At 52.5% G+C, this 16,453-nt stretch overlaps 4 protein-coding genes across 4 annotated transcripts; 3 read left to right on the plus strand and 1 right to left on the minus strand.

Annotated features, from left to right (window-relative positions):
* Nucleotides 1-1,966: 1,966 nt before the first annotated feature.
* Nucleotides 1,967-7,938, plus strand: VOLCADRAFT_90951 (uncharacterized protein; the record flags this gene model as incomplete). The annotated part of the gene is made up of 11 exons (XM_002950459.1): nt 1,967-2,062; nt 2,986-3,351; nt 3,630-3,764; nt 4,214-4,303; nt 4,367-4,543; nt 4,965-5,058; nt 5,506-5,586; nt 5,866-5,942; nt 6,309-6,524; nt 7,106-7,234; nt 7,717-7,938. 11 exons carry the CDS (start codon nt 1,967-1,969, stop codon nt 7,936-7,938), a joined length of 1,683 nt encoding a protein of 560 aa, XP_002950505.1.
* A 488-nt stretch (nt 7,939-8,426) lies between these two features.
* VOLCADRAFT_120883 (uncharacterized protein) lies at nt 8,427-9,381 on the minus strand. Its single transcript, XM_002950567.1, has 4 exons — nt 9,235-9,381; nt 9,099-9,159; nt 8,933-9,003; nt 8,427-8,850 (listed from the first exon to the last, which is right to left on the minus strand). Exons 1-4 carry the CDS (start codon nt 9,259-9,261, stop codon nt 8,662-8,664), a joined length of 348 nt encoding a protein of 115 aa, XP_002950613.1. The 5' UTR covers nt 9,262-9,381; the 3' UTR covers nt 8,427-8,661.
* Nucleotides 9,382-10,617: 1,236 nt separating this feature from the next.
* On the plus strand, nt 10,618-12,344 carry VOLCADRAFT_81121 (uncharacterized protein; the record flags this gene model as incomplete). Its single annotated transcript, XM_002950460.1, has 2 exons — nt 10,618-11,718; nt 12,222-12,344. 2 exons carry the CDS (start codon nt 10,621-10,623, stop codon nt 12,342-12,344), a joined length of 1,221 nt encoding a protein of 406 aa, XP_002950506.1.
* On the plus strand, nt 12,312-15,504 carry VOLCADRAFT_104748 (uncharacterized protein). The gene is made up of 3 exons (XM_002950461.1): nt 12,312-12,570; nt 14,010-14,216; nt 14,296-15,504. The coding sequence occupies exons 1-3, from the start codon at nt 12,479-12,481 to the stop codon at nt 15,002-15,004; spliced, it is 1,008 nt and encodes a 335-aa protein (XP_002950507.1). The 5' UTR covers nt 12,312-12,478; the 3' UTR covers nt 15,005-15,504.
* The last annotated feature ends 949 nt before the right edge of the window (nt 15,505-16,453 follow it).

A 16,453-nucleotide genomic window follows, 5' to 3' on the forward strand; every position in this document is an offset into this window, starting at 1 on the left:
GATATAATTTACAATATTGGTCGTCCTAGGTGTTGGTGCTAGAATCTGAAGGAGTAGTGCATGAGAAGAAGACCGTCTGGTCACGGAAATTCCACACGTCTCTGGGCATCGAAAGCCCCGGCCGCACTTTGCGTTTCTATCCCAGCCATGACCTGCTGCGCTCGTGGGTCATCGTCTTTTTGCGTCTTGTTCGGCGCCCTGGCTTAGGTTCCGTCAGTGCCTATCTGCTCCGGCATTTTGAGTTATGTCGGAGATCAAGTTTATTTAGCCGCTGCCCCATTACTTCTCGGGCGTGGAAAACTGTTCATGTCGTTATGTGCATGCATGTGTGTGCGTGTGCTTCGTGGCGGCGGCCAGCGGGGCATGGCGGCCGCCTGTTGGCACCATGTGTTTCTGTGTACGGGGTTTTCTCTGCGCGTGTGTGTGAGAGAGATATAATTAGAGGAACATCGCACGTATTTATGTACGTATGTCGAGTATTTCATTGGTTCATTTTTGTGAGGGGCGGCGGAGGGGTAGGCGGATCTGTATCCGGAGGGATGTATGTATGTATGTATGTATGTATGTATGTATGTATGTATGTCCTGGGTGCTAATGGCGCTGAGAGATGCGATATGCGCAGAAATTGTGGCATGAAGCAGGCTGCACGGGTTGTTCTTTTCGGTGTGCTGGTGCTGGCGCTGGCGCGGCCATCTATTTGCATAGTCACTTCGCATTCGCATTCGGCTGGTTGACATTGCAGTGTAGCGTAGCGCAGTGTGTACCGCAGGACATGAACAATATCCGAGAACAATGTGCCTCGTCCTGATACCGGTACAAGCTTTTTTATACTGTAAATACGGAAAACGGGGCCCCGATGCGCAGTTGGAGGGGCGTGTGGCAGTATTCCGCGGGTGCACATGATGCGGAATGCTAATATATACAGGTTATGAGGTTAATGAAGTAGGCCATAGACATGTTTGTTGCATGCGGAAGCCTTAGTGAACGTTTCTTTTGAGTGCTTATGGAGGGGAGTTCTGTTTGTTTGTTTGTTTGTGTTTTTCAATCTTGGTGCAGCATTGCTGCTGTTGTCGTCGTCGTCGCCATCGTCGGAATGAGGACCGGTTTTCGAGGTTTGCTGCCTGCGTGCTGTTTTACCTGACGCGGGGACCTCTATTCTGCCGGCCGCCGCGGCCTTAAATCAACGTCGGACGGTAAGAGTACCTCACCGACGCTTTTGTGTCCTGTTTAAGCCCCTTGAAGAGGAGGCAGTTCCGCAGGGAATGGAGAGCGGCCATGGTTTGATTTTTGGGGGCCCAAAGGCCCCGGGGGTCACTGCTGTCAGTCAATCAGTCAGTCAGTCAGTCAATCATGATGAACTCGCATGCCACGCTGAACCTAAAAGCTAGTACACATCTCCAACGATCACCTTTTAAAATAGTTTAGCTGTAATGCTGAAGTGTCGTGTCGTCCATTCGCTCGGGGCCAGGTCCAAAGCAGCACGTAGTGTGAGAGGGCTTTCCGCGGCGAGTAGTGTGTGCGATTTGTTCATGTCAAAAATGCAGGGATCTCAATGGAGCCCCATGATACATCTCACGTACCCCTGCCTACATCCCAATCCTACTCTTTCCCATCCGTATCTCTGTGCCCCACCGCCCGCCGCATCCTGCCCGCTAACCAGGGCTGTCCAGGCCTCAGCTACTCCTATTACTGGCAGTACCAGTTAGACAGGCGGAAGACCCAACCTAGATACATCTGTGAGGAGGTTAAGCGGCAGTTGCTCTGTATCTGACTGCCGTCAAGTGAAGCGTAAGCGGTGATCTTGGCTGCCCTGAAGAGATTGTACACAGAACATAAATACATAATATAACGATTGTACACTGAACTATTCGGTGTTCTTCGTGGGCTCCAGCACATGCAAGAGATGTGACCTCGGTCGAAAGAGTAGATAATCCACATAACAGTTCAAAAGTTGAACCCAATAATCATGACGAATGAAACTTGGCTGGTTTTCCTCAAGTCGGGAAAGCTGGTTCTGGAGCATCGATGCGTACTGATGGTTGAGAGGGTGGTAGGGTTGCGGGTAAGTCACCAACCTTGAGACTTACGCACTGACATTTAGTTGTGTTTACAATAATCAGTACGTGTCTCTAGTCACGTACACAAACTCCATATTCATTCCGCATAAGATTTACCTTTCCCAGGCAGGAGAATGTTGGGCCCCGCAAGCGTTCACCGGTTGACCAAAAAAGCTGCTGCAAGGTCTTTATGTACTCAACAATCAGCCCGATGTTTTCGTGTTAGCGCGGCAGCTGTCGATCCGAATGCGCAAGCGTCGGCATTGCGACAGGAGGACTCTCCCAGCCCAAGGGAAGCCCGTCATGTGGCGGCCTGCATTTCTGCGATTGCAGCTCAATTAATTACTGCAAATGTGGCATGGTCGGATGTTCCTCAGGATGAGCTCTTCTCACTGCAGGTTCGGATGTTGCCACGGCTGTCCTGGTTTCTGCAGCTCGTTGCTGCTATATCAACATTGCCAAACGGATATATGAAGCCGCATTGTGCAATAATCGTTAAAGCATGGCTCCTGTGTTTCCTTTTGGGTGAAACCAATGCTTGCTTCTCGGACAGGCTGCCCAACCGCTGACGGTGCTTTCTTCAGACGTATCAGTTGGTGAGATACTATCTTAATTTCCTTATGATGGTAACTCAATTTTTTCGTTGCATTAAAAGTATGGTTTTCCCTCTCGCACTCATGCTCCGTTGTCCTACGACCATATGCAAGATACGAGCGCAAACGCCCAACCGCTTATCCTAACCGAGGAGCGGCCGACCCTTGCCGCCATAATCCCCGAGCCCAGTGTCAGTAGCATCAGTACCAGTAGCAGCAACAGCAGCAGCAGTAGCGACAGCGACAACATTGCAGATGCCACACTCCTTGTAGCCGTCGTTGCCGAGGAGGAGCAGCCCGATGGCTCATCCGCTTCCACAACGCCGTCCCTGCAGCTTGCGTCGGCCCCTGCGTTTTCTTCTTCCTCAGAGTTGGCCGAGGCGGCTGTCGCTGACGTCGCCGCGGCCGCCGAGCTCGTAGAGCCCTCCAAACCCTTTCAAATCGCGGCGGACCTTGCGGCGGAGACGGCGGAGACGGCGGAGACGGCCACCCCTGGCGCCCTCGAGTCTGATAAGAGTGCTGCCCCGGCCCTGGCCGCAACCATTGTCGCTGCAGCGGATGATGCTCTGGCTGCCGTTGGCGCTGATCGCCCTGCCGTGTTGGCGGTAGTGGATACGCCCGCAGAGCCAGCTGTCGCCAGCCCGGTGGTTGCGATGGACATCCCGGCAATGCCAGCGATCAATGCCGACACTGATGTGCAGGTGTGGCAGTCCGTACACGGCACCACGAACGAAAGGGATCCTTCTGCGGGTCCTTTCTCTTCTGCTACACGCCCTGTCGGACTCTGCTCTTCATTTCCCGTCTTGTTTTGCTGCGTATATTCCTTATGTATGTAATTTATTATTTATTAAAGGTATATCGAGCCTGACACCGAACGCCGTACATGCCGAGTCCTCAACCCTTTCCTCCTTACAACCTTTTCCTCCTCAAATGCTGAGTGTCCCCCGGTCCCGTCCCATCGCTTCCTGGACCTTTCCAGACGCTGGTGGTGGCTCTGATCCGCAACGAGCAGTTTATTTCCGCGCTGGTCAACAACGAGGCCTTTCTGGATCGACTAGCCGGAGAGGACCGGGTGGTGGAGGAGCTGGCGCGGCGCAAGGGCTTGAGCGTCGAGGTGCGTTTTGAACTCAAGTTCTTACCAGAAAAATGTTGAACGCGGCAACAATCGTGAGATCAATGCTAGGTTTGAGCTTTTGCGGAAAAAAAGTTCATTTTCTGCTGCAGTCCCACCAGGAGAAACGCTCCCCTGCTGCGAAACAGCCTGGGGGCCTGGGGTGTTGATGATTATTGTCGCAGCTGCTCACAGAGGCGGGCGACTGTGCAGGTGCAAGCGTGGTGCCCATCGCCTTGAAGGAACATTGATAAGGGGAGTCCTGCCCAGTTTGTACTTGGATGGCTAACGCTGGTCTTATTATGTCGTTTCTATTTAGGTGCGCTGGCGCCTGCCGAGTCGTAACCTGGGCAGGACTCCCCTGTTCAAACCTCGTCCATGGCGACCAGCACCACACTTCTGTTGCCGGCCACTGCAACCGGGAGCTACGATAATGTTGACTTCCTTCGCAGGCTGTTAGGGCTCTAGGGAATTTGCCTGTAAAACAGGAGAATCTCTCTGTTTGCGTCTGGGGGACTTGGACTAATGAAAAGGTCTTCAAGGTGAAGTCCTAGGGCTTTCGTGCCCTGGTGGTGTCGTGGTGGCTATTGGACCCGCTGGTTCAGGTGGAGGCGCGCGACGAGCTGGCGACGGAGCTGCGGCGGCGGCAACAGATGATGGACGCTCTGGCGGCACGTGGCGAGGAAGCCGTACTGGCCGTGGCCGACGCCGCCAAGCGGGCGGCGGAGGAGGCGTCGGCGGCGGCGCGCAATGAGACCATGGAGGCTGACGTTACCGGGGAGGTGAGGGTGCAGCCGGTGGCGCCGTACTGGATGTTAATGTGTTGCAGTGCTTGGCGGCTTTCGTACGGCTCGAAGAGAGCAACGCGACATCTTCAGCATGTCGGCGGGGAGTTTCGCACAAACGCGAATCTCTCAGACCCAGCTGCCAGCTTTAAGGATATATCTTATCTTACAGTTCGAGATATATCTTTTCCCAATGGCCTTCGTAGCTGCTTTTGCCTCCACCACCCAGTATTGCAGCGGGCCCTCAACCATTGGGACGAGATCCGACACGCTGATCAATGTCGCTTCGCGACGTTTCTTCTTCCCCTTGTGAGGATTCACACCGGTGCATTATGTTTCTGCGTTTTTTATCTTGAATGACATGTACAACATGTACGACATGTACGAGCGTGTGTCCGTACGCGTCCATGCGGCACAGGTGGGCGTGGTCTCCTCAGGCAAGTCGGCGCTGGTGGCGATGAGCGCCGCGGTTGAGCTTCTAGAAGACAGCCAGGAGCTTCTGGCGGCAATCGGTGAGTGGGGTAGGGGTGCGCGTGGGGTCGGTGGGGGACGTGGGGGTTTGGCTGCAGTGGCGGTGGAGTGGCTCGTGGTTGCCTCACCGGAAGCAGCACAGGTGCAGAGCAGGACAAAAACATAAATTAAACAGAAAACAACAGCAATGCTGTCATCTGATATCGTCAGTTGTCAGTCGAGTGCTACCAGCCCCTCCTCCTGGGCTCCTACGGCGCTATAGGATAAGTAAGTGGTCCAGCAGGCCGGCTTGTATTTGCGTCATCGGTAAAACCGTTGCGTGTTGTGATAATAATTATTGGGATTGNNAAGNNCANGNANGNAGNNNACANNATGGCCTTAACAATCCCAATAATTCCTCTCGCTTGCTATCTATCCTGCTTCTATGTGTTTTTAGCTGCTTACTGCCGTACATGTACCTTTTTCCGTACCTGGCCTCGTGCTTGCAGAGGCCAATCCCGGAAGCACCCCGCTATCCGCCATTATGGATGATGACCAAAAGCTGCAGCGCGAAATGAGCGTGATGGAAGGTAGGCTGGAGGGGCTCATGAAGCGTGTGCGCGTCTCTTAAGTTAGGGTGCGGCATCCTTGACGGCCCCAGCCAACACTTAACCCGCCAGGATGACCAAGACGGGTTCGACCTTTTGTAAGCATTTCTTGTCGTAATTACGACGACGACGATGGTCATAACCATTTCATTTCGCTGAGGGTTTGTGATAATTTTTGACATTTCTAAATAATTCCATACTTCTGTGACCATTTTGTTTCCGTGATCGTTCCATTTGGGTGGAAATGTTTGACCTTTGCAGCTGCGGTGGCGCGTGCGGAGAACTCTGTGAGCAAGACGCTGGGGAAGAGCGCCGCGGAGCAGCTGCCCGCGATCCAGGTGGGCTGCTCCTGATGGTCTGTGTATGTTTGTATGTATGTTTGTATGTATGTGTGTGAATGAAGGGGGGGACTGCGGGAAAGCTGTGACTGTGGGAATGAAGGAGGAGGAAGGGGGAGATAGGGATGGTGGGGCGGAGAGACAGCACGCGGCGTGGTGTAGCGAAACTTTCTTTTATGTCTTCTTGTCTTCCCAGCGTGTGTGCGCCTACCTGGCTGATTCTGCCGAGCTTAAATGACGAGATCATCCATTTCCAGTTCGGACTGGCCCTACCTTCTTCATTTCGGACTTCGTTGCTGTCGACTCAACCTGCGGACCCCACCGGGTGTGCGTCTGTATGTGTATGTGTTGTCGCGTGTCATACAGGACGCCGTACGGGAGCTATATTCTGGAGGCGAGCAGCAGGACGAGGTGGCGATCAACCGGGCTTACACCGATCTGGTGACGGCCGTGGCGGAGATGCAGCGGGCGTACGGCACCGCCATTTCCAAGGCGGTGGGACATGCTGTGGCGGAGGTGGTGGAGGTGGAGGAGGCGGCGATTAAGGGTGCGGAGAAGACAAAGGTGCTCCTGGGCCAGAAGGTGCGGTTCTTTGGATGGTGATGTGTGGTGTGGAATGGTGTGGCCTGCGACGGCTGCGATAGCAGTAAGAGCTGGTTGCCGATGCCGATATGTGGGATGTTTGTATGTGATGTCTGTATGCGATTTTTCAAGGTTGGTACAGGTAGTGGTACAACGTGGGCGATTATGGGTTGTATCAGGTTGGTGTGGCGAATGTGGTGGAGTTGTGCCGCTGATTGCATTTTGGCCGGATGTTAGTTTTCGGTGAGCCAGGCAGAACATTTGCATTTTTTGGAATCTGTTGTTGACTGTACGATGAATGCGCCGGAGACCACAAATGTCGGTCGCGGTTGGACCAAGTGGGACGTCTTCAACTGCGATGGCTAAATTTTATTATTAAATAATTCGGAGCCTGTTGGAAACTCCGAGTAATGAGGTAGCGGCGCGCTGTATGTTACGAAAGGTTCGGCGTTGAATTTCGGTTGGAAGTGTTTTCGTTGTGGCCTGTCGTGTCGATGGATTGTCATCGCATGCCAATAGCTGCACTAGTTCACATAAGCAAGACCACATGCGGAAATGTTGGTGGCGACACATGTGTGCAGCCCCTTGGACTCCTCGTGGTGAAATTTGAAAAGGAATATGTGTCGCGGCTTAACATGCGTTTGCGATCGGGTGACGAGGATCTCAAAGTGAAAGTAATATTGACTTATTTTTTGATACGGAATGAGAAAGTGAGATGAAGTGAGATGTGTGCAAGGGAGGTGGTGTGTGTGTCTTTTTTTATTCTATCTGAGTGGACTGTTGTAATATAAAATTATGTGTATGTTCCTCCCTTATGGCATTGTTTTACTATTTGGCATATTCTTGGTCAAATGGTTTTCATTGGCTGGAAGAAAGAATGGGTATGGTATGGTGACTTCAAAACGAGTCTGTTTGCAGCCTGGTGCAGTCAATCGTATGGCTTTCACTCATCCCTCCGGGCGTGGTAACACTGAGATCTTACGTTTTTGTTTGTACGCGGCGGCGGGCCACTGTAATGGTGATTATAACCTTCACGACTTAGCCATGGGCTGCAACACATTAGTGTACTACAACGCACCGTTCGGCACAGGCACCAAACTGGATAGGCTGTCCTATCCGAGCAGTATGCGCACGCGGTCTTGGAAACTAGTACTAGAAAATGTTATCAACGTAACAATGTGCGGCCCCGTAGGTCGAGGAACTGGAGAAGGCTGTGAGCTTCAATTCGCCAGCCACCAGGAGAGACGCCATCATTACCCAGGAGCCTGCTACTGTCGCGACAAACACGTCGGGGACTAACTTGACAAAGGAGCAAGATGTGGAAGCGTCAGGGCTGAAGTTCGCGGTGGTGGGTGCCTTCCTGTTCTGGTTTTGGGGAACCTTTGTTCAGCCGAAGTCTAGGTACAGCAGGTAACCGGATGATGCAAGAATACCCTAAGGGAAAGGAGTTTGAACGTACCTGGTGGTAATCGCACGTGTGGTGTGTACGATGGTGGAGGATGTGTGTATGCTCAAGAGTGTATTGTAACGAGACGTATTTTGTGACAAAATGTAGAGCATACACGTTGTAAATTGTGGATGCTGGTTGGTTATTAAAAGTGTTGTGTCTAACATTTAGACATTTGAATAGTGTGCATGGCTGTTTAGCGGTGGCCTTTGCGTAACAGGATGCAATCTTGGGGTTGCAAACCAAGGGTATTTCATAAAACCTATCTGTAACAAGTCATTTACTGTAGTTAGGTCCTTCGATGTAGTGCGGTCCTTCTAATGTGCTTTCCCCCCTGCCCGGTAAAACAAAGATGTGGCACGCTGACTACCTAACATCCCTGAAAAGCCAAGTTCCGCAAGAGAAATCAGCACATCCCTTAGGAAGAATCATAGGGTGCGAGGGAAATGGGATATCCATGGCTAGATGTTTACAGACGACTGCCGAGAAGTAACAAGCCGCGCTTAACACACGGAACCCGTTTAGTCGAACAGGGAGAAGCCCATGTCCTGCACGGAAGGAAAGGGTGTGGAGCGCAAAATCAGCTGCACATACAACTCGCACCTCTGGAATACTTACAGGTCTACTACATACAGATGAAATGCCTTGCAGCATGACATTCAAAAAATCCAGACCCAAATACCCAAGCTTCTAGACCATCCACTGCATACACCGCCGTGACACCACGCTTACCTCCTCCTCGCTAGGCTCCTTCTTCTCCTCCTTCTTAGGAGCGGCAGCAGCAGCTGGAGCCGCGCCACCAGCAGCCGGAGCCGCGGCAGCGGCAACAGCACCACCGGACGGCACGGAAGCCAGCTTGGCGCGGCCGGCGGCGAGGACCTGCACGTCCGTAAACAAGTCAATTGGATTCCAAAAGAACATTACCCTTTGAGCCTGCACACCCATTTAGTCGTCAACTTGCCTCCTGCAAATCCTTGCCCTCCAGCTCCGAAATGAGCTTGTTGACCTTATCAGCGTCGGCCTCAACACCAACTGCAGACATCAGCAAATGGTATAAGATTCAAAGAACTATTGGAAGCATTAAGTTCTGCCGCGAGTCCAAACGATACGAGCCGCCATCCGCTCACCGGAGCTCAGAATCTTGTTGATATCATCGGCGGTGGGGCTGGCCTTGCCCCCCAGAACCGCCTGCAAAGAAAGGTGTAGATGATTAGATGGGTGTTCACTATTTGGCCTAAAGTCCGAGCACTGCCCCTAACCTACCAGCAGGTAAGCGGAGACCACACGCATTCTCGCGGGATCGATTTAACCGACTGTACCGTCTGGCTTACAGCGAAAGGAGAAAGTAAACGGGGTAGCGCCCTGCCAAATAAGCGAATGACTGTCTGGGCCCTGCGGCTGTACGATGAACATGGTTGCTTCAAAACTGGCGCAAGCAAGCTCGTATACAAGACAAATACAGTTTATCTCGTACATTCTACACGTTTAGTGTTTGAGGAATGAGTGCGCGTACTTTGGCGCCTGGCTTTGGTTCCCACTACGCGCGGAAGTAGTAGTTCGGCCTGACGCTCAATGAGAGGTCATATTTGGGTACGCACCTGCTACATAAGCATCTTTGCATCACCTGGATGGGCCAAGAAGGCAAAGTAATTCACAAGGAAATGCGTCCTGCTTATCTTCTTATTCTGCATACTTTACGGTACCTTTTGTATGAGTCATTACACATTCTAAGCACCCGGTGGCAAGTGGGCAATGGCGTGGCTACGGGCTGTAGATGACTGGCGAGCTTTTGGCTCTACTGTCAAACGGCGCCAACAGGGGTTCGCCAGGGTCTAGTCGGGTTCGAGTATGCCGCTACGTCATCGCGTTGCTCTCAATGCACCTGTAGAGTTGGATCCATTTTCTATCTTTCCTATGGACTGGATGCACCAGGCTTTGGTTCACGGTGGCCAATACACACGAGATTGTTAGGCCTGTAGGCAAAAACTACCGGTTCCCTCACCCATTCTGCTGTGGCACCTGAGGTACATCATGCTAGGCGCGGCAAAACACGTTCCTGTTGGTTGCCTGCTCCCCATCATAAGGTACCTATAATTGCAGTCGCACTGAAAACACGGAAGGTCTGAATGATGTGAGTGATGCTTGGGTAAAGGTCGGCTCGATTGCTGGAAAGAATCCTAGCTGGAAAGGATTGCAGCTCCCCAAGAGCCAAGCTGCAGACTGGATCCTTACATGCCTTGGGGATCAGCGGTTTTATGCAGGCGTTTCAGGTTTCGCATAGGCATCCACAAAGGAACAACTGAACGTTTTCTGCCAGCTTGAGACTCAACTTCACAGCGGTGCTTGTTGGGCCGTATGGGCAAAGGAAGGCGGTGATACACTCCGGAACACGTAGCAGCAGAGAGTGACATTTGCGGCAGCGACCTTAACTGTCCCCTGCTGCAGGAACCCATGGGCGTGTTCGTGGCCGTTTCATAACTTGCAAAGATTGTAGCATCCCAAGGAAAAGGCTAGGAAATGTAGGAATTGCTTATACAGCAATTCGGGGATCGGCTAGTACGACAGCCAGCTTACGTAGACTCATCACACACTAAGTAAATAACTAAGACTCCAGGGCCGTATAATTCTTAATCAACACTATAGGTGAAAATGTTGCAAGCTAAGCAACGCGTGGGATTGCATGGCCGTCAGGCTTTGTCGACGAACCGCCGAGTTGTTGCATCGAAAGCTGCCGCACCAGTGACCGCTCCAGCGCCTACAGCGGTGCCTGTCCAGTTTCATAACGAAAAGCTATCGGGTGTTGTGAATGAACAGCAGTTCAAGGCGGTAATCAAGGGCCTGGTCTCTTCAGGCAAAATGCCAGCGCATCTGGAGCCCGCTTGGGAATATTTCTATGACAATTACAAGAAGGCAGTTGTGAACAGTGGCATTCCAGGTGCCGACGAGAAGTTGGTAACTCAGGTGCAAGCCTCAATTCTGGACAACGTGCTTCTGCAGGCGGTGCAACCATACACTTTCCCATCGTTCCATAATCGCATTACTGAGCCATATAACTACTATGAGTTTGGACAACGCTATGTTGGAACGCTTATTGATTTCCAGAACTCGGTGCTCGGCCATCGCGAGCGTTGGGACCGGGTGCAGGAATTCCTTGACCAGAAGCATAACGTTGTGCTGCTGGCAAATCACCAGACAGAGGCAGACCCCGGAGTGTTCGCGCATATGCTGGCCTCGACGCACCCCAAGCTGGCGACCGACGTGATCTACGTCGCTGGCGACCGCGTCGTGACGGACCCGATGTGCAAGCCGTTCTCCATGGGACGTAACCTCTTCTGTGTTCACTCCAAAAAGCACATGGGCGACGTGCCAGAGCTGAAGGCAGCAAAGATGGAAACCAACCGCAAAACGCTCGTCGCCATGCAGCGCAAACTGAACGAGGGCGGCGTCCTCATCTGGATTGCCCCCAGCGGCGGCCGAGACCGCCCCGACGCTGATGGCTTGTGGTCCCCGGATCGGTTCGACCCGGCGGCTGTGGAGCTGATGCGCAACCTGACGCAGCGTGCCAAGCAGCCCGGTCATCTCATCCCGATGTCCATGTATTCATTCCCCCTGATGCCTCCCCCTAAGACCGTGGATAAGTCCATTGGCGAGCGGCGCCTGACCAACTACACGGGAGTTGGCATCTCCGTATGCGAGGAGCTCGACGTGGCGTCCATTATCAGCGGGTCTGACGACAAGGAGGTGAGCGTGAACGACGTGAGAATGGAAATAGGAAGCTTCGGACACAGGTAACGAAACCTCGAAGCCGCACTAATAAACAGTCAAGGGATGCGCGCACTGGTACAAGAGAGAAGAGGAGATGGAAGGTTCCATAGCGCCGATTTGTCGCTTCTGCTGGCCGCATTTAGCAGCATTTTAGGCAGTTGGGAAGGCCTGGGTCGCACGATGCAACCAGACGTGGGGCAGTCGTTGGACAGCCAGAGATGTCGATGTCACCATATGAGCCCCCAATGCGGCGCCTCTCTCATTTCTGCTTGCTTTCCTCCCACCGTCCTGACCCTGCACGTAAGAAACAATCGCACTGTCGCTCCCCCAAAAGGCATTCCATGACACGCTCTTGGTCGGACGATTGCTCTCTATTGCGCTGCACAGCATATCCCTCGTCAATCACGTAAGAAGTCGACGCATGTTCATGGTGATGGATTCGTGGCCGGCCGTCTTCCTGTCTGGGCTGTGTCCTTCAGGTGCAGCAGCAGGCGCTGGCGACTGCCGCCCACGCCGCAGTAACGGAGTCGTACAAGATGCTGGAGAAGGCCATCACCGACCCGGCGTTCCGAGCCAGCCGGCCAGAGTTCTCCCAGCCGTGGCTATAGTCGCCGGAAGGGACAGGGCTATGTTAATCTTGGCAGCGCGCCCACCGTCTTCGTTGCTGAGAGTTTCGATGGCCCTAGGCAGCAGCGCTGAGTGGTGACCGCGGGAATGGGGGAGTGATGTGGGTCGCGCTTGTATGAAGAATTTCTGGCAACCAGGTTCGTGGTGTTTTATTAGGTGCTGCGTGATGTTTCACGGCGGAGCTGCGGAGGCCCCGTGGTTCCGATGGTGAGATGTTGTGTTTAGGTAGGGGTGACAGTGTTACAGGGATGTTGTCCGGAGGAGAGAGCGAGCGGGACTATCGTCTTGAGTAATTGAAGGGTGAAGACTTTTGGATCGCTTCGGGTGGGAGGTTTCAGCCAGTTGATGCGCCCACACAAACCCTAAGTCCCTGTGGCGCATCTGGGCGGAACAGGCCTGCGCAGTGATGAGTGGAAGGTATCAAGGGCAGCACGCGGGGCTCGTGAGGAAGGATTTGCATTTGCGGGAGAGGTAGTAAGGACGAAGAAACTTAGCGCTCGAAGGTTGTGCTAGAATGAAAAACGATGTCGAAGATTTGAGCTGCGGCTAAAGGCTTCCCGTGTATTACAGGGCATGCCTCGTGGAATCATCCACAGAGGTTTTTGCTTATGCCCTAAGAGAGAGGTAACGTGAGTGTGACAGTTTGGGGGACGCGTTTGCACGCAAGGGCTGGACGCGGTTGATGACGAGAGTATTGTGTAGTGTAATGGAGGTGGTGTATGTTTCGCGCGCTCGAAGAATTCATGCTGTACAACTGTCCTTACCGTTTGGGAGAATAGCCAGTTATGCTCAAACACGTTTCTTGTCGGCAGCCTTGGTTGGCGGCATAGTGCTTACTGACGCCGGCCCTTCCTGAGCACGGGAGTTTTGACCAATCCAAGGGCACTCAAAAGTCCATTGTAACAAAGATGACGAGATTGCGCCGGCCCGCTTCAACCAGTAATCTGCTGAACGCGATACCATTCTGCCGAGCATCGCAGCCTTACTGGGTTGCCCGAGATGGCTGTTTCTTTCGCAGGACTCAGAAGCTGAAGCTTGCAAGTCTGTCCCATTTGGCTTTCTCCTGAAACGTGGTGCCAGTTGCATTCGCAAATGATGCAGCATATAGTCCAACCTGAAAGACATGGGAACCTTACCCCTTAAACTTGTTCGCCCAATACCGAATTGTCACCCATTCCTTCTTGAACCACTTAAAATACCCATACTGGTGCAAGAGTCCAACCAGGAAAGGAAGGAGCAGATGCAAGGGAACGCATACAGGTCCCAAGCAGATGATCATCTCAGCTCAAAGCCTGACCTAGGCAAAAGACTAATTGAGAGGATGCCGCGATAAAAACCCGAACGGTGCTTTGCCAGTGTCCCTGTGACAGCTAAAGAGCTAAACCTGCCTTGCAAATCATAGCTACACGTAAAAAGTAAACTAAGTAACAAACACAACAGGAAAAGCCCCCCATGGCGACCGATGTAATCATCCTGTACGGCAAACATGTCTTCCTGCAACCAATTCGCAAGACACCCTAACCTCCTTTTATGAAGGCTCCCACTCCACAGGGCAAAGGTCGCCATCGCGTTCGCTGACAAGTAGGCCCAAACAAACTGGCAACGTGATGGCGTCAAAATTCTGACCTCCTTTCTTGCTTGTGTAGGATTCCAAGTCTTGAGGCGAAGTTCGGCGAGCATCCGTTCACTATCGACCTGTCCCTGAACCACTTGAAGGTGGAGGACGTCGACGTTCTTGTGCCGTGGCTGAAGAAGTATTTAGGGCTTCGCATCGTCATCAATCACAACGATTTCAATCTTCCTGAGCTTTGGAATCACTTTGAACGGAAAGACGATGCCTTTCAGCTCATTCGGTAGGTCTAAAGCTGCTTTTGTTTGCAGGCCTTCTTAGTTAAGACACATAAAGGTGGCATTGTGATTTCGTGCCCGCAGGTTGCTCACGACGGGGCGTCTCCATTTCAGCTCTACGCTTCTGCACCTGCTGACGGAGTCGGTTTTTCTCAAGCAGATGGAGAAGATCAAGACAGTATCCGACAAAACAGAAAAACTTCAAAACTGGCAAAAAATGGCAAGCTTCGCTGTTGAAGACGAGGTCAACTGCCTCATCCGCAACTACTACGAGGCGCTGGGATACGCAGTCGCTCCATTGGCTCCCGGGGCCCGCTCTGCTGGTCTTGCGATGCTTTCTCCGAAGATTCCTGTGAAAGGGAAGCCCGTGCAGCACCTCTACTCGTTCGATGCAGCTTATCAACTCGCGAAGGAGGACGAGGAGCTTGTGGTGCTTGGTGAGGTCAAGCACTCACTGGACACGCGGGATGTGCAGGATTTTTGGAAGAAAGTGTCCTTGTTCGAGAAGCGGTTGAAAAGAATCCAAGAGGGCACACTGCCCATGGGTTCACCAGCCTTCAACGCGCAAAACAATGCACTCAAGCGGTATCTGGGTGCGCGTATCAAGGCCTTCGTAGGTACCGTGCACGTGCAGCCTGCTGCTTTGGCTGCAGCTGCCAAAGCGGGGTACGATGTTGTGCTGCCGGGCGGGGCCAGGTTCGAGCTGAAGACTGCCGATGAGGCTCAAGAGATGGCGAAGTTGTGGTCCGCTACCGCCCCAAGCTATTTGCAGGCCGAAGAGGACGAATGCTAGTATGCAATCCTGTCGTGAGGTTGCAAGTTGGAAAAACAGCCTATATCAATTTGTATTCTTAGGAAGCGTTTGTCCCCGACCAATCTACGGGTCCACATGTGTAGCTCAGCGACCCTACTGTGCAATCGAGCTATGAACCGATGCCCACCTCGCGCCTTTGGGCCTAGCTCCGATAATAAAAGCCCGTATGCAGGAGAGCGCGTTGAGATCCGTAGTTCGGCTGACCCAGTGGTCGTCTCCTACCATGCCTTCGAGCCCACCCAGCGACGCATCTTCTGGATAAATGTCTTCTTCTGCAACGGTAGGCTCTGCAGTGGTAGGTTGGTCGTGCTGCCTTTGGGGGCGGAGCGGCATTTGCGGGTCGCGGTTTGCAGCAGTGGCACTTCTGCGTACACCGTGCTCCCTAATAAGCCTAGCACGCTTACGTTTGGTTCCAAATTAATAAATTTGGAAGATTGGTACTCATTGCATGCTCAGCTTCCTCTTAATTGGACATAGTCATTGTGCAGTTCTTCGAACGGGAAATTTTATCCTATTGCTTGCGTAAGTGTGTTTGGTGCTTGCGAGTCGAGATCGATCGCCATTGTACTTCCCTATGGACCTTACAAAGTTAAGGACTAAATCAGAGAACACAATTTCAATTCTTGATAATCTCTGGTAGTATATTTGTCAGTGGGTAGCAGAAGTGCGTCCCACCTTAGCGGAATATACTCATATTTGGCCTCCCCACCGCGCAGCGGAATATACTCATATTTGGCCTCCCCACCGCGCCCAAACGCGCGAGGTGGGCATCGGTTCATAGCTCACAGAAAAGTGGGCTTTGCAAAACTAATATTGTGTATTTTTAAGGCCAGAGCATTCATTTAACACACAGATCTATGAGAGGAGAAGAGTTCATATCCAAGTGGTTAGCCCCGCCGGCCGGACCGGGTACGACGCCCTTTGCGACCGGGCACTGGACCGGAACCGGACCCGCCGATTTTGGACCGAAAAGGTGCTGCTTGAAGCCCCCAATCATGTCCTAGTGCTAAAGTATGACCATAGCCAGTGTTTGGGGCTAAAGCCTTCCCGTGTATTACAGGACATGCCTCGTGGAATCATCCACAGAGGTTTTTGCTTATGCCCTAAGAGAGAGGTAACGTGAGTGTGACACTTTGGGGGACGCGTTTGCACGCAAGGACGAGAGTATTGTGCAGTGTAATGATGGCGGTGTATGTTACGTGCGCTCGAGGAATTTGTGCTGTACAACTGTCCTTACCGTTTGGGAGAGTAGCCAGTTATGCTCAAACACGTTTCTTGTCGGCAGCCTTGGTTGGCGGCATAGTGCTTACTGACGCCGGCCCTTCCTGAGCACGGGAGTTTTGACCAAATTAGGTGAATCCAAGGGCACTCAAAAGTCCATTGTAACAAAGATGAGAAGATTGCGCCGGCCCGCTTCAACCAGTAATC

The sequence above is a fragment of the Volvox carteri genome (assembly GCF_000143455.1).
Source record: "Volvox carteri f. nagariensis unplaced genomic scaffold VOLCAscaffold_19, whole genome shotgun sequence".
NCBI lineage: Eukaryota > Viridiplantae > Chlorophyta > Chlorophyceae > Chlamydomonadales > Volvocaceae > Volvox > Volvox carteri.

What these genes read in the sequence shown, in the direction of transcription:
- VOLCADRAFT_120883 (XM_002950567.1), bottom strand. Translation starts at nt 9,261, where the DNA reads ATGCGTGTGGTCTCCGCTTACCTGCTG. An exon ending in TGGTCTCCGCTTACCTGCTG is followed by an intron (nt 9,160 to 9,234) that starts GTAGGTTAGGGG and finishes CTTTCTTTGCAG; the next exon opens with GCGGTTCTGGGGGGCAAGGC. An exon ending in AGGGCAAGGATTTGCAGGAG is followed by an intron (nt 8,851 to 8,932) that starts GCAAGTTGACGA and finishes ACGGACGTGCAG; the next exon opens with GTCCTCGCCGCCGGCCGCGC.
- VOLCADRAFT_104748 (XM_002950461.1), top strand. Translation starts at nt 12,479, where the DNA reads ATGAAGAATTTCTGGCAACCAGGTTCGTGGTGTTTTATTAGGTGCTGC. An exon ending in GAGGCCCCGTGGTTCCGATG is followed by an intron (nt 12,571 to 14,009) that starts GTGAGATGTTGT and finishes TTGCTTGTGTAG; the next exon opens with GATTCCAAGTCTTGAGGCGA. An exon ending in GATGCCTTTCAGCTCATTCG is followed by an intron (nt 14,217 to 14,295) that starts GTAGGTCTAAAG and finishes TCGTGCCCGCAG; the next exon opens with GTTGCTCACGACGGGGCGTC.